This window comes from Camellia sinensis, chromosome 1 (genome assembly GCF_055761805.1).
Source record: "Camellia sinensis isolate YWXY chromosome 1, ASM5576180v1, whole genome shotgun sequence".
In the NCBI taxonomy this organism is placed as follows: Eukaryota; Viridiplantae; Streptophyta; class Magnoliopsida; order Ericales; family Theaceae; genus Camellia; species Camellia sinensis.
Genome location: NC_138961.1, coordinates 168816302 through 168833792, shown reverse-complemented (window position 1 = coordinate 168833792; position 17491 = coordinate 168816302). Strand labels below are relative to the sequence as shown.

General features: G+C 39.7%; 1 protein-coding gene across 5 annotated transcripts in view; it reads left to right on the top strand.

Annotated features, from left to right (window-relative positions):
• Window positions 1-17491, top strand: part of LOC114284219 (putative glucan 1,3-beta-glucosidase A) — a 40838-nt gene that overhangs the window by 22947 nt on the left and 400 nt on the right. For 4 of the 5 annotated variants that reach the window (XM_028227127.2, XM_028227129.2, XM_028227128.2 and 1 more), the window contains 2 exons: window positions 16729-17081; window positions 17241-17420. In XM_028227127.2, coding sequence (XP_028082928.2) covers window positions 16729-17081; window positions 17241-17420 — 533 coding nt within the window. Of the gene's footprint in view, window positions 1-16728; window positions 17082-17223; window positions 17421-17491 lie in introns of all 5 variants that reach the window. The other variant, XR_014341242.1, reaches the window with a different exon arrangement.

Below are 17491 nucleotides of genomic sequence, written 5' to 3'. Positions count from 1 at the left end.
CCCATTATATGCCACTTACATATTATATATTACCACTATCTACCACTATCATATTATATACATTGCCACCAACACCACTATCATATTCTATACATGCCACTATCTACCACCAACACCACTATCATTTTATATACATGCCACTATCTACCACCAACACCACTATCATATTATATACATGCCACTATCTTATTATATACATTAACACAAACTTCCAGCACTCCCCCTCAAGCTGGTTTGAAGATATCTTCCATAGCCAGCTTGCTAGTCAGCTTATCAAATTGCTTCTTGTGTAGTCCCTTCGTTAGCACATCAGCTAATTGTTCACCTGTTGGAAGGTAGGTCATACAGATTATGCCAGCATTGATTTTCTCCTTGATGAAATGTTTATCCACTTCTATATGTTTTGTGCGATCATGTAGAACTGGATTATGAGCTATAGATGTAGCTGCTTTGTTGTCACAATAGACCTTCATAGGTGTCGGGTGAGAAAGCTTTAATTCTTCAAGAATTCTTTTAATCCACATTACTTCACAGATTCCATGGGCAACAGCTCTGAACTCTGCTTCTGCACTACTTCTAGCTACCACATTCTGTTTTTTACTCCGCCATGTAACTAGGTTCCCACCTACAAAGGAGCAGTATCCGGATGTTGATCTCCTGTCTGTAACACTTCCTGCCCAGTCTGCATCTGTGTATACTTCAACTTGAAGATGTCCATGTTTCTTGAACAGTAAGCCTCTCCCTGGAGTTCCTTTCAAATATCTTAAGATCTTATAAACGGCCTCAAAGTGCTCTGCCCCTGGTGAGTGCATGAACTGACTTACCATGCTGACTGCAAAGGCAATATCAGGCCGCGTATGAGACAAGTAAATCAATTTCCCTACAAGTCGCTGATATTGTTCCCTCTCTTTGACTTCTTCAGCCTTAGCAGATTGTAACTTCAAGTTAGGCTCGATCGGAGTCTCCACCATCTTACAACCAAGCATACCTGTTTCTCCAAGGAGATCAAGAACATATTTTCTCTGATTAACGAATATACCTTCCTTGGATCTTGCAAATTCCATTCCGAGGAAATACTTGAGGGCTCCCAGATCCTTAATGTGAAATTCTTTTGCGAGTTTCTCTTTGAGGGCTGCTAACTCTGCTTCATCATTACCAGTTAAAATGATGTCATCAACATAAACAATCAAAATTGCAATTTTACTGTTTTTTGAATGTTTATAAAATATTGTGTGATCTGTTTGACTCTGCGAGAAGCCACAACTGATAACTGCCTTCCCAAAGCGTTCAAACCACGCTCTTGGTGATTGTTTGAGTCCGTATAATGACTTGTTCAATCTGCATACTCTGTCGCTTCCAAGTCTCTGCTCAAATCCCGGCGGTAGGCTCATGAACACCTCCTCTTCAAGATCACCATTGAGAAATGCATTTTTAATGTCAAGTTGATGTAGAGGCCAATCTGAATTTACTGCAAGAGATAACAGTACTCTGATGGAATTTATTTTAGCAACAGGAGCAAACGTCTCCTGATAGTCGATCCCATAAGTTTGAGTGAAGCCTTTAGCCACCAGTCTCGCCTTGTATCTCTCAACGCTTCCATCTGCGTTACATTTTATCGTAAACACCCATTTACACCCAACTGTTTTCTTGTCTTTGGGTAGATCAACTATCTCCCAAGTACCACTTCTCCTTAAAGCATTCATCTCCTCCATGACTGCTAATTTCTAATTCGGATCATCCAATGCTTCCTGTATATTCCTTGGAACAAACAAGTGTGAAATCCTAGATGTGAAAGCTCTATGGTTTTTAGACAGTCTTTGATAGGAGAGGTAATTTGCAATAGGATGTTTAATGCAATTTCGGACACCTTTCCTAATTGCTATAGGAACATCAAGGTCGGAAATAGAAGGAATAGGATTACCTAAAATTTCGATGCCAGAACTCGGGTGGACATTCGGGTCATTAGGATGGACATTCGGGTCATTATTCCTCAGATGAAATCGCTTCCTAGTATAAACCTGAAGCTCAGGATTTAGATCATTTTGTAGTACTTCTCCCCCTAAACAAGAATCTTCTTGACTAGGCACCATAGAACTCGGTTCTCCTAAGTGATCATTATCAGACAGATGTGGTTTTTGTGTAGGATAAATGACATTGGGGAGCGGGATAGAAATATCCCAAAAACGATCTTCTACTCCACTTGTCTCCCCCTGAAGAGAAGTGTTGGGGAAATAGAATTTTGTTTCCACAAATGACACATCCATACTCACATGAAATTTCTTGGTTTGAGGATCGAAACACTTATACCCCTTTTTGTTTGAGGAATAACCCAAAAAAACACATTTTATAGCACGGGGGTCAAGTTTTGAACGAAATTGACTGGGAACATGAACATAGGCAGTACATCCAAAAACTTTGGCGGGTAAATCAGAAAACAACCTCGTGTCAGGAAAAAAAGTTTTGAGACAATCAAAAGGTGTTTTGTATGTTAACACCTTTGTAGGCATCCTGTTTATCAAATAAGAGGCTGTTAAAATTGCTTCACCCCATAAATATTTAGGAACATGCATGTAAAACATTATAGCACGTGCTACTTCAAGCAGATATTTATTTTTTCGTTCTGCAATGCCATTTTGTTGAGGGGTATCCCGACATGTAGATTGATGAAAAATCCCCTTTTTTTCCAAAAACTCACCCAACTGCTCATTGAAATATTCTGTTCCATTATCAGAATGTAAAATACCAATTTTGGTTTGAAATTGGTTTTCAATCATATTGTAAAAATTTGTGAATAAATTTTTTACGTCAGATTTTTTATTCATCAAATAAATCCAACATAAGCGGGTATGGTCTGAAGCTTGGGTAACCAGCTTAGGGTATGATGAGATATCACCCCTTATTTATAAATGAAGATTTAGGGTTTACAAAGAAGACAATTACAAGATAATCCCTGAGTGCGTAAAAATGATTACAGATCCTAGAGACTTTCGGCTAATATAATATGCTAAGTGCCTTTCGGTGATTATAATATGTCAACACTCCCCCTCAAGCTGGTGCGAAGATATCTTTCATGCCCAGCTTGCCTAATATGTCATGAAACGGTTTATTCCCAATTCCCTTGGTGAGAATGTCAGCAAGTTGTTCACCAGACTGAACAAAAGGAGTACAAATGGTACCACTAGTGAGTTTCTCCTTAATGAAGTGGCGATCAATCTCAACATGTTTTGTCCTGTCATGTTGAACGGGATTGTGAGCAATGTTGATGGCGGCCTTATTATCACAGTATAACCGCATGGAGTCCGTCTGAGCAATACCTAGATCACTCAACAATAATTTGATCCATAAAAGTTCACACACACCTTGTGCCATAGCTCTAAACTCAGCTTCTGCACTTGACCTGGCAACCACATTCTGTTTCTTACTCCTCCAAGTAACTAGGTTGCCGCCGACAAATGTGCAATACCCTGAAGTTGATCTCCTATCAGTTACTGACCCAGCCCAGTCAGCATCTGTATAGGCTTCTACACGAAGATGATCATACTTTGAAAAATACAGACCCTTACCAGGAGCAGACTTCAAATACCTCAAGATTCTCATGACAGCCTCAAAGTGAATCTGATGAGGAGCATGCATAAACTGACTAACTACACTGACAGCAACAGCAATATCAGGACGTGAGTGAGATAGGTAAATGAGCTTACCCACTAAACGTTGATAGCTCCCCCTATCCACAATTTCTCCTCCTTCATCATCCCCCAATTTCTGATTGGGTTCCAGTGGGGTGGCACATGCCTTGCAGCCAAGCATCCCAGTTTCCTTCAACAGGTCAAGCACATATTTTCTCTGTGAGATAAATATCCCATCCTTAGAGCGAGCAACTTCAATTCCCAGAAAATACTTCAAGCTTCCCAAGTCTTTGATTTCAAACTCTTTGGCTAAATATTTCTTCAACAGAGGTATTTCCCCACTATCATTGCCTGTAAGAACTATGTCATCTACATAAACAATAAGTGCTGTAGTCTTACCGCATGAGGAATGTTTCACAAATAATGTGTGATCTGCCTGACTTTGTTTGAAGCCAAATTTAATCATAGCCTGAGTGAATCTCTCAAACCAAGCCCTTGGAGACTGTTTGAGACCATATAACGACTTCCGAAGTTTGCATACTTTCCCTTCTGTTTGATGATTCTCAAAACCCGGAGGAATGTCCATATATACTTCTTCTTCGAGGTCACCATGGAGAAAAGCATTCTTGACATCAAACTGATAAAGCGGCCAATCTAGATTAGCTGCTAGAGAAAGAAGTACTCTGACTGAATTCATTTTAGCCACGGGTGCGAAGGTCTCCTGATAATCAATGCCATATGTCTGAGTGAACCCTTTTGCCACAAGTCTTGCCTTGTAACGCTCAATAGACCCATCTGCTTTGTGTTTCACAGTATATACCCATTTACAGCCCACAGGTCGTTTGCCCGTAGGTAACTCGGTCAATTCCCAAGTGCCATTCTTCCTAAGTGCTTTCATTTCCTCAATCATGGCTAGTTTCCACTCAGAGATAGCAAGAGCATCCTGAAAATGGTTAGGAATGCTAACAGAGGAAATATTGGACACAAATGCTTTATATGAGGATGACAAATGAGAGTATGATACAAACTGTGAGATAGGATGTTGAGTACAAGATCTCACACCCTTTCTTTTGGCAATAGGAACATCAAGATCAATGGACTCACGAGATTCAAAATTACCTAGACTCTCATCAGAAGCAGGAGATGACAGTGGAGTAGCAGAAACGGTCCCGTGTATCCAGTTAACTTGTTTTCTGTCGATGTCCCGGATATAAACATGTCCATCCTTATTCTTGGTGACAGTGGGTTCTATAGTTCCAGGTGGTGTGGGTTCTATAGTTCCAGGTGGTGCAAGAACAACTGGTTCTATCATAGGAGGCACAGGACTCACTTCTACCATAGGAGGCACAGGACTCACTTCATACCAAGGCTCCCCCGGAAGTGAGGTCGGGGACACCGGAGAGGACAAAAAATAGGACTGGGACTCAAAGAAAGTGACATCCATGGACACAAACCACTTACGAGAAGAAGGGTGGTAACATTTATACCCCTTTTGAGTAGGAGAATAACCAAGGAAAACACACTTGAGGGAGCGAGGGTCCAACTTACCACGAGAGGGAGAGTGATTATGGACAAAACAGACACAACCAAATATTTTGGGAGGAATAGAAAACAAGGACTGAGAACCGAGGAGGACGTGAAGCGGAGCCTGTTTGTCCAAAACCTGGGTAGGGAGACGATTAATAAGATAGGCAGCGGTGAGAACGGCATCGCCCCAATAGGGTCGAGGCACGTTCATAAAAAAACACATGCACCGAGCCATGTCAAGAAGATGCCGATTCTTGCGTTCGGCCACCCCATTTTGTTGAGGGGTATTGGTACAAGAGGTCTGATGGATAATGCCATGAGTAGAGAAATATTGTCCTAACCCAGAATCTATGTATTCCCCGCCATTATCAGAACGAAATATTTGGATAGTGGCCCCAAACTGAGTACAAATCATCTTATGAAAAGTGCGAAACACAGAGAAAACTTCACTCTTATCTTTCATGAGATACACCCAAGTAGTACGAGAAAAATCATCAATAAATGTAACAAACCAGCGATGACCTTTCACAGACAGAACACGAGAGGGACCCCAAACATCAGAGTGTATTAATGAAAAAGGAACTAAGCTTTTATTCAAACTGGGAGCAAAAGAAGCTCGATGTTGTTTTCCAAGTTGACAAGACTCACAAAGAAAGTCAGACACATGATGATTTGCGAAACTAGAAGGAAATAAATGCTTAAGTAAATGAAATGAGGGATGCCCAAGACGTCGATGCCACAGCCATACATCAGCGGGGGTAGGAGAAGACGGGGTGGAAGAATAAGCAAGTTTGTCCGGTTGATCTAGGAAGTAGAGACCATTTTCTGCACTACCACTGCCAATCGTCCTCCCCGTGACAAGGTCCTGAAAAAGACAATGATCAGGAAAAAACGTCACACAACAATTCAAATCCTGGGTAAGACGACTTAAGGATAACAGATTAACAGAAAACTTGGGAACATGGAGAACAGAAGATAGATGCATGGTAGGAGTGACTTGGACTAAACCTTTTCCAGAAATAGAAGAAACAGTTCCATCGGCAATCCTAACTTTGTCCTGACCTGAAGAGGGCTTATAGGCAGAGAAAAGATCAGAGGAGCCAGACATATGATCTGAGGCACCAGAATCAATAATCCAAGGCAAAGATGTATGACACAGGAAAGCACAAGGAGAAGGGACTAAGTTACCTGAGCGGGCAAAGGACGAGGAAGCGGTACTGAGAGCAGTAGAAGATCGGCGGTCCAACAATTGGCGCAAAGCATCCTCCAGCTCAGTATCAGAAGCTTGGGTAGCAGAAGTGGAATTAGAATCAAGGGTATCAACGGCACTCGACTGATGAGCCCGGGAATAGGAACCACGTCCTCGAGAGTGGCCTGACCGACCTCCTCGAGAACCCGACCGATCATTTCGACCCCCAGATGGAGTCCCATGAAGCTTCCAACATGTCTCACGAGTATGCCGCGGCTTTTTGCAATAATCAGAGAACACAGACTCCTTAGCAGCAGACGGAGGAGGCAGGCTGAGGCTATCTCGAGGAGTAGACAGTAATGCGGAACGGTCAGTAGAGACAGGGGACATCATAGCAGACCGACGACTCTCCTCATTTTGGACATAGGCAAATGCCTCTTGCAGTGAAGGAAGAGTGTCCATACTCAGAACTCGACCCCTAACTGGATCATACTCCATATTTAGGCCAGCCAAAAATTTAAAGACCCGTTCCCGTGCGATGAACTTCTTGTACCCGATAGAATCAGTAGGGCAAACGGGCTTATAGTCTTCCAGGTGGTCAAGGCGTTTCCAGCCGTTGGTGAGGAAAGTGAAGTACTGAAGAACAGTCTGCTCCCCCTGAAGTGTGCTCTCAATAGAGCGACGCAACTCAAATGCCTGTGAAAAATTTCCTTTGCGGGAATAGGTAACAGCCACAGCCTCCCAAATGTCCTGGGCAGTCTCCATAGACAAGTAGCCCTCACCAAGTTCTGGAACCATCGAATGGATAAGCCAACTCATAATCAAAGAGTTGTTAATCTCCCATTGGTCATAACTTGAGTCAGTGGTACTAGGTGCCTGTATCCTGCCATCAACATACCCCATCTTCCCTCTGCTCTTTAAAAACAAAGTCAAACTTTGAGACCATGCTAGGTAGTTCTGACCATTAAATAGAGAGGTGGTGATTTTCAGACTAGGGTTGGGGTTCTCAATCATGGTAGTAGGTAGAATGAGACTCTCACTTTTTGGTGTTTGAGACGAAGAGGACACACTAGTGGAATCTGTCATGGATACAATACTACCAAACCCGCAACAAATTAGTGGAAATCACAAACCCGGAAGGTGGTAGTGAGATAACAGGCACAATGATCACTATAAAGACATACAAAGTACAAAATTAAGAAACCATTTTTTTTTTTTTTTTTTTTTTTTTTTTTTTTTATTTTATTTTATTTTATTATTATTTTTTTTTTATTTGATATTTTTTTTTTTTTTTTTTTTTTTATATATGTTGAGTTATTTATATATACATGTATTTATATATAAATATATATATCAGACTATAGTTATATATCTATATCAGGATATATATATATATATATATTATATGTACCTAGATCAGAGGACGACGAGGACGAGGGTGAGGACGACAAGGACGAGGGCTGAGACGAGCGACGAACTGCGGGAGAAGATCGACGAGCGACGAACTGCGATGAAGATCGACGAACTGCGATTGATGAAGACGAGCGACGAACTGCGGGATGAACTGCGATTGATGAAGACGAGTGACGAACTGCGGGATGATGATGATGGCAGAGACGAAGACGAAGCGGAATGATGATGATGGCAGAAGATCGATTCAGCAGATGATCCAACTAGGTATGCTTTGAACCCTAGCCCTGGAGGTGATGCTCTGATACCATGAAGCTTGGGTAACCAGCTTAGGGTATGATGAGATATCACCCCTTATTTATAAATGAAGATTTAGGGTTTACAAAGAAGACAATTACAAGATAATCCCTGAGTGCGTAAAAATGATTACAGATCCTAGAGACTTTCGGCTAATATAATATGCTAAGTGCCTTTCGGTGATTATAATATGTCAACATGGTCATCAATAAATGTAACAAACCATCTTTTACCAGAAAGAGTAGTGATTTTAGAAGGGCCCCAAACATCACTATGAATCAAATAAAAAGGTTTGGAAGCCTGGTAAGGTTTTGGCAAATAAGTAGAGCGATGAAATTTTGCAAAAATGCAACTTTTACAATGAAAAGAAGAACAATCAATCCCTTTAAATAATTCTGGAAATAAATGTTTCAGATAAAGAAAACTAGGATGTCCTAGCCTATAGTGTCATAGCATTATTTTTTCTCGAACAGAGATTGAACTAGTACTATTAAAGCTCTGAGCTTTTTTATTACTAACAGGTACTTCATCAAAGTAGTAAAGACCTTCAAGCATCCTAGCACGCCCAATCATCATCCCCGAGTTCTGGTCCTGAAATTCACAATGGGATTCAAAAAATGTAACACGACAATTAGAATCCTTAGATAGTTTACTGACAGACAAAAGGTTACAGGCTAAGTTGGGGATGTGAAGAACAGCATTGAGATTAATTTTCTCAGTTAGTTTAATAAATCCTTTTTCTTGCAATAGGTGAAAAACTACCATCGGCTATTCTGATTTTGTCATGACCAGAACAAGGGAAATAGGTACTAAATAAATGGGAAAAACTAGTCATGTGATCGGAGGCACCGGAATCTATGATCCACGGAGAGAAGTTTAGGCAAGAGAAGGCTTTAGGATTTCTACCTGTTTGTGCCAACAAAACACTAGGAGTACCGGATGAGGAGTTGGATTTTATCAGCTTTAAGAGTTGATCAATCTGCTCTTTGTTGAAGGGACCTGAATCGGCTTCATTAGCGGTAGGAAAGCCACGATTCTTCTCTCCTTGTTTGCTGCTTTTCCAGTTGACAGGTTTGCCATGGATCTTCCAACACGTTTCGCGTGTATGGCGAGGCTTGTTGCAAAAATCACACCAGACCCGTGGCTTATCATCAAACCTGCGCTAGTAATTTGCAGCCTTGTTGGCCGCAGCATCGCTAATTAAAGCAGAAATTTCAATTGATTCACCAGTACCTTTTTTCTTAAGCATGACGCTCCTTCGGCTCTCTTCCCTTCTGACTTCGGCAAATACTTCGCCAATGGATGGAAGAGGAGGTCTGCCAATAATTCTTCCTCGCACTTCATCGAACTCAATGTTGAGGCCGGCAAGAAACTTGTAAATACGGCTGTCTTCCACAGTTTTCTTGTGGTGGTTGCAGTCGTCAACCGATTTCCATTCGTATGTGTTGAAGATGTCAAGATCCTGCCACAACCTTTTCAACGAATTGAAATATTTGGTGATGGAATCATCTCCTTGACGAATCTCTCCCAACTTCAAAGTTAATTCGAAAACTTGAGATTGATTTCCTAGGTCAGAATACATCTGACTAACATTATCCCACAATTCTTGTGCAGTAGTATAGCACATGTAATTAGAGCTTATATCCTCCTCCATGGAATTGACCAACCATGTCATAACCATGGAGTTTTCAGCGTCCCAACTGTCGAACAGCGGATCATTAACAGCAGGAGCCTTCTTGTCACCAGTGATGTAACCGATCTTTCCTTGCCCACGGATATACATCCGGACAGATTGTGACCAGCGGAGAAAATTATCACCATTTAGGCGGATGGTGATGATTTGGACAGAGTGAGAGTTGGACGTTTTCACCGGAATGGCAGCGGCAGGGGTTGAAGTGGTTTCGGACGTGACTTCCGACATGGCTATGACGGTTTTAGGGCTGCTGTGTTTTTTGTTGCTCTGATACCAACTTAAAAAATATGAGGAAGAAGAACTCCGAAAATATGAGGAAGAAGGAATATATTTCTGTTATATTCAAAACTTCTTATCTTACAAGACCAAATGACACTCCTTATATAGGAGATATTACAAACATCATTATAACCCATTATATGCCGCTTACATATTATATATTACCACTATCTACCACTATCATATTATATACATTGCCACCAACACCACTATCATATTCTATACATGCCACTATCTACCACCAACACCATTATCATATTATATACATGCCACTATCTTATTATATACATTAACACAAATTTCCAGCACGTATGTTTGATACACGGCGAGCCCTACGGGTGCCATGTGCCAAGGCACTACGTAAAACCAAGACTATATGCTTAGCCTAAGCGGGAGCATACATATAAGCCCAAATATATCCAAATATGAAGAGCCCTGCAACAGGCAACACCATGGCCCCGCAGGGCCCATGGTCCTTCATACCTTGCTCCAAGACCAAACAACAATAAAATCAGTCCCCAGTTCATTTGGACTTGGATTGATAAAGACTGGCTCTCCTAAACATTTAGATAGGCCTGCGACTCATTCTCCTACTTGGTCGCCTAGAAGCGAACCCCTCTCCTAAACATTAAGCCCACGGCCCATTCTCTTACTTGGTTGCTTGGAAGAGAGCCCCTGGCTCTCCTAAACACTAAGGTGGGCCCTGGCCCATTCACCTACTTGGATGCCTGGGTTGGGAGCAGGACCCAAGCACTATTGCTCGGGATCATCAAAGGATACTGGATTGGCGGTTGAGGTTATGGGATCGTCGAGATGGTTGTCTTCTTGTTAAGACAGCTCCATCTTGACCAGGCTTGGGGAAGAGGCAACAATGACCTTACGTTCATGCCATCCAATGCATACACAAAACGTTACTTTCTGCCTGCCATGAAATGTTGCTCTCCGCCTGCCGTCAAGCTACAGACGGCAAAAGGGCTTATATCACTACCGGCAGAGTTGAGGAGAACGAGCCACCTGTCCAAGAGCTTGCTTGGGTTCCAATACTCCTGTGGCCTATGTACCATATCGTATATGCAGCGAGACACAACAACAACACAACCAAGTCTCATGTTTACACACCCTTTCTCACACTCTACATTAGTATTCAAGGTCTATCACTACCAACCTCTCCCCTCCAAGCTTGCCTTGACCTCCGCCTCTCCGCCTCCGGTGATCTCAGGCCATTGAAGTGTCCACCATCTTCTCGGACTACCTCCAACCACACCTCTCACCCACAAACTGCTGTCCAGACAAAGAAAAAAAGGAGTAGCCTCAAAAAAGGTAACATTAGCACTGATAAAGTACCTACGAGACTCAGGATGATAACACTGATAACTTTTTTGAGTACAAGAATAGCCTAAGAAAACACACTTGTGAACAAGGGGAGATAACTTTTCCAAACCCCAGTCAAGAACATAGACAAAGGCCACACAACCAAAAACACAAGGAGACAAGGGAAATGGAGAAGATGTTAGGTATAACTGAGAGTAGGGAGACTGGTTGTGTAACATAATTGATGGCATGCGGTTAATAAGTGAGCAAGCTGTGAACACAGCATCACCCCAAAACTACTTGGGAACGTGCATGTTAAACATCAGCGTGCAAGCCACATCTAGCAAATTACATCTAGCAAATGGCGGTGTTTTCGCTCCACAACACCATTTTTGGGGGACATATGAGAACAACTAGTCTGATGAATAATACCACGAGTCAGTGTGTTTGGTTTGGTTTGAGTTTTTTGAATTAAGTTTTTTGAAAACTGAGTTTTTTGGTTTTCGTGTTTTTTTGTTTTTAGTGAATATTTTTAAAATTTCAAACATTTTTTTTTTACTTTTTTAGATGCACGTTACTTAGATGTATCTAAAAAGTAAAAAAATTGTGAAAAAATATTTTTTAAAATTAATAAATGCATAAAAATATAAAAAATGTACTGAATTCTTATATATTTTTTTTTTTGTATTTTTGGTATTTAGTGAATTTTTAAAAGGTTTTTTTCAATTTTTTTTTTTACTTTTAGGTATATGTATGTTAGGTATGTTTAAAAATTAAAAAAATTGCTCAAAATATTAAAAAAATTCAGTAAAAACAAAAAAATACGGAAAATAAAAAAGTAGAATTTTCTGAAAAGTGTTTTTGAAAAATGATAACCAAGCATGCTGACTAGTATCACAAAAGTAGTTACAATCGACTGCACATATTCTAAGGCATTATCAAATCGAAACATCTTAATACGTTTCCCAAATTGAGTAAAGATTTTATTATAAAACTTAGAAATGATGTGGAAGGCAAATCAGACCTCTGTTTAATTAAAAACAACCAAGTCATTATAGAATAATCATCCGCAAAAATAACAAAATAAAAATAAATTAACAGTGGGTGTTTGAGAAGGACCCTAGATATCTGTATGGACAAGATCAAACGACTTAGATACATGACTAACACTACGACTAGGAAAAGAACTACAGTGATACTTTTTAAATTGACTGGCTTCACACTCAATCTGAAAAACATTATTCAAACCAAGAACAGCTAACTTGAGCTTGGCTAATGAGGGATGACCCAAGCGAAAATGCCACTACAGGGGAGACACTGCAACACTCAACACAATAGACGGAGGACCAAGAGAGCTCTCAGTGTCCAAAAAGTATAAGCCATCCTTTTTATGCCATAAACCAATCATTCTTTTAGTCTGGAGGTCTTGCAAAACACGTGAAGCGGGGGAAAATGTTATGGAACAATGGAGAGCTTGAGTCAATTGACTAATAGAAAGCAAATTAAATAGAAACTTAGGAACATAAAGACCAGAGGGTAAGGAGAGAGATGGAGTTAGATGAAGAGCGCCTTGACCACTGATAGGTTGAGAAGATCCATCAGCAAGTGTATAATATCATGAGTAACAGGCCTAAGAGTATCGAAAAGAGAGGAATTACTAGAGATATGGGAACTAGTGCCAGAGTTTATGAGCCAAGGTTGGGTGGACTGAGCCACACAAGCAATATTACCTGAACTAGCCATAGTAGCTATCGAGGATGAAGGTAGACCAGGCCGAAGAGACTGGACAAGGGCGGTAAGCTCGCTAATCTAAATAGTGAGTGCCTTATGAGAATCAACTAGAGGAGTAACATGGCCAGTGGAAACCGAGGACGAAACATCCATAACTTGATGCATACGGTCAGGTTTGCCCTTAGTTGTAGGAATTGTGCAACCAGGTGATGAATCTTCGTAAGAAACACGATTCTGCGTTTCTTAGAAAGAAACGTGTAAAAATCGCGTTTCTATAGAGAGAAACGCGATCTTGTCCAAGATGGGATCGTTGGTGGAAATAAAATAACTCAGAAACCCAGACAGATAGAAGCCCTAACCCATTGAAGATAGAGAAAGAGAAAACAGAGAGAAACCAGACAGAAACCCTAACCCATTGAAGAAAGAGAAAGGGGAAAAACTTGTTGAAGCCCTAATCGAGACTAGATCAAGGTATGTTCTTCCAATCTATGTGTGTTCGACTCTTTCTCTCCCTCTATTCATCGTTGAAGTCGAACCTGTTCATCTTCTTTGACTCTCTCTCTCCCTCTGTTCAATGCTTTTCACCGTTGTCTCCTTCGTATCTCTCTCTCTGTGTGTGTGTGTGTGTGTGTTCGTCTTTGTCTTCGTCTCCTCTCTCTCTCTCTGTTCATCTCTCTTGTTCCTCTCCTCTATTCGACTCCTCTCTCTCCTCTCTTCATTGATGTCTCTCTCTCCCTCTTTTATTTTTTATATTTTTTGTTTTACATTTTTTTTGTTTTTAGTTATAAAAAAACCTTTTTTCCATCTTTTATTTTTGTTTTTATATTTTTTAATATTCTCAATATCCTAAACATTAACATATACAATAAATTATTTTTATTTGTAGAAAAAAAATTGAAAATAACATTTAATATTAAAGTAAATAATATAAATAAATAAAAATAATATATATATATATATATATATATTTTGATTTTACATATAATAAATAAATATATATATTTAAAAATAAAATCAAACCAAACTAAACATATTTTTTTATTCAAAAGTATTTGAAAAGTTATTTACAATTTTTTTTTTCAAAATAACCAAACCAAACACATTTTTTTGAAAATTTCTTTGAAAACAAATGCATGCTGAATTTTTGAATTAATTTTATTTATATATACATAATATATATATATATATATAAGCGCTCCCTGAGGCGCTCCCAACCTAAGAAACTTCTATCGGCTCACGCTCCCTCGCTCCCGCTTCCACTTCCGCCTCCACTCCTGCTTCGTGCAACTTAGGGTTTGTCATATTTCTGCCAACACCAAGGTTTAGTATGGCCTAGGGAACCACAATGAGTACGTGTGTGATCACCACGAGAACTAAAACAAAGTCCACTACGACCACCACCACTATGAGAACTACCTCCATGAGTACCTCGTGAGCCAGAATAAGAGCCCCGTTGACCAGGGGGTCCATGTAAACTCCCTTGACTAGGCCAACGGTCACCATGGCTAGAGACCAATGCAGAAGAGGACAAAGAAGATGTCCCAGAGGTGGGTTAAGTTTGCCCCAATGAAGAATGCAATAGCCGAGAATAGGCATTAGCAGCAGAAGGTAGAGCCTCACTGGCGAGAATTTGATCCTTGAACCCCCGTAAATCAGAATCCAAGCCGGAGAGTAAAGAGACCATCATAAAATCTTCCAAATGTTGCTTCTGTGTGGCCAAATCAGCAGTGAAGGGTCTGTGTTGCAATAATTGATCCCACAACTTCTTAAGACCACTATAATAATCGAAAAGAGACCGGCCAGATTGGCGACTAGCAAAAATCTGCTCATATAACTCATAGACCCAAGAGACATTACTCTGATTCAAAAATGATTCAGCAAGGGAGTCCCAAATTTGCTTAGCAGTGTCACAAAATTCCACAGTACTAGCAACATGAGGGTCTAAGCTATGTCATTTCCACCCCATAATACATGAATCCTCATTACACCAATCATCATAAGTAGAATGATTAGTAGCAGGAGGTAGTTCAGTAAGATAACGTAACTTCTTCTTGCCACATAAGAAAACTTTAATTGCATGAGCCCAAGCCATATAATTTGAGCCCAAGCTATATAATTTGCACCATTCAATTTTTTGGTAGTAATAGATTTAGGCATCTCATCATCCTTACTCATAGCCATAGGTGGTGTTGCCTTAGCCTCAGGCTCAACAATAACAATCCCACAAGTCAACAATAAGAGGAAGATGAGCCAACAAGAAGAAGTAAAGTACCAGCACCCACAAACAACCAAGGCAACAAACAGAGCTCAAAACCCATGAAAAACAAAGGTGGGTGAGACACAAACAGGGTTGTCGAACCACAATAGGGATCAAAAAACCAACCCAACAACAACAAATGAACAAACTAAGGTCCAATAACCATGCACAGGTGAGTTTCGGCCCCTATATAGTAGATTTCAATTGGTAGAAACAATCAGAAACAGGGCAAATCGCAGATGCAAAGAGGGACACCAAAAAACTCGAAAATCATTCAAAAATAGAAAACACCCATAAGGAGTGATCAAAAAATACCATCATCATCAGGAGGCAATTTCGAACTTGGGGTGAAAAACTTGTTCGTACAATGCTGATGTCACGCTGACGTCATCGTACAGATGATGACGTCAGTACGTCTTGGACACCTCAGATCAATGCCCAAAATTTGTTGAATAATATCTGATGGAGAATGGATTGTTCTGATACCAAGTTTGAATGTATAATGGAGAAATTTACAGTTATGGTTTGAGAGGAAGAAAGAGAGAAGAGAGAAAGAGACTGATAATAATATACGGTTTAGAGTTATTGAATTACTCTACACCAGCAAATATATTTATATAAAACCTGACATTACAAAATGACCAGAGTACCCTCAACTTAACTAAATAATGACATAAGAACATACTATTCTAACAATGAGAATTGATATTTTGATGGAATGATCTTTCAATTTCACTCCATTCCAATGAACCAAACACCACCAGATAGTTTTGTTTTGTTGTTTAAGGTAGTGTAGTGACAAAACTAGTCAAATACTCAATTCCAGTACCATGGAAAACAGATCATTCTAAATTTTGCATTGCGATAGAGCACAAAAATGGTAAAATTTCTTTTTCTTCACATGCTGAATAACCCCTTCATTTTACGACCTCACTTTTTTCTGTTTTCAGAGCCATTCTTCTTGTATCCATAACATCTCTCACCCCTTCTCTTTTCCCTTTTATCTCTCGTTGGTATCTCTTCCAATGTAGTGTACCAAGTTCATTACTAAAGTCATTGTATCTTATATTAACGTTGCATTTGCTGACTAGACTTCATTTCTTTTGATGAAGAGGTATAAATTTTAACTTCATTGAATCCATGATTGAAGCAATCAATTTAGCACAAAATTTGTAGCATTTGATGCCTTTAACCTCTCTCTCTCTTTAAAGTGTTTTTTTTTTTTTTTTCTCTCTTTTTTTTTTATTTTTTTTAATTTTTTTTGGGAGTTCTTGTTTTCACTCTTTGAACAACATTGACCTGTGACTTCTTTTTCTGGCAAAATTTAAGTTCATTGAAAATGAATTCCTTGTGACTTCTTTTTCTAGCAAATTTTATGTTCATAGAAAATGAATTCTTTCTTTTTCAGGTATGCCAAACATCCTGCCTTGCTGGGAATTGAACTTCTAAATGAACCATCTGCTGCCAATGTTCCCCTGGATATCTTGCTTTCATATTACAAGCAAGGGTATCAAATCGTTCGGAAATACTCATCAACAGCTTATGTGATTGTTTGCCAGAGAATAGGGAATGCAGATCCACTCGAACTTTTTCAAGCTAACATAGGCTCTTTGAACATAGTGGTGGATTTGCATTACTACAATCTCTTCGACCCTTTCTTCGTCAATTTGAACACTACAGACAATATCCAATTCATTTTCAAGAGCAGACAAACCCAATTACAAGCTTTAAACAGCGCAAATGGGCCACTTATTTTTATTGGTAAGGCAAGACTCATTTTTCAATTTTATTCATTGAAAAGAAACTTTCTCCAAGGTTTTATACCAGTTTTTGGACTAGTTTTAAACTTGGTTTAGTTTAATACAAGTTCTATATTCTATAATCATTAGACTATGAAATTTAGAAATGGATTGTTTGCAGGGGAGTGGGTTAATGAGTGGAATGTGACAAGCGGATCTCAAAGGGATTATCAAGATTTCGGGAGGGCTCAGTTAGAGGTCTATAATGAAGCCTCGTTTGGATGGGCTTATTGGACACTCAAAAATGACAGAAAACACTGGGATTTTGAATGGAATATTCGGAACAATTATCTTCAACTGGGTAAATCTCTAAAATTTCTCCTTTTTATTTCTTTTGAGATTTGAAAAAAATACATGTGCATACATGGTGTG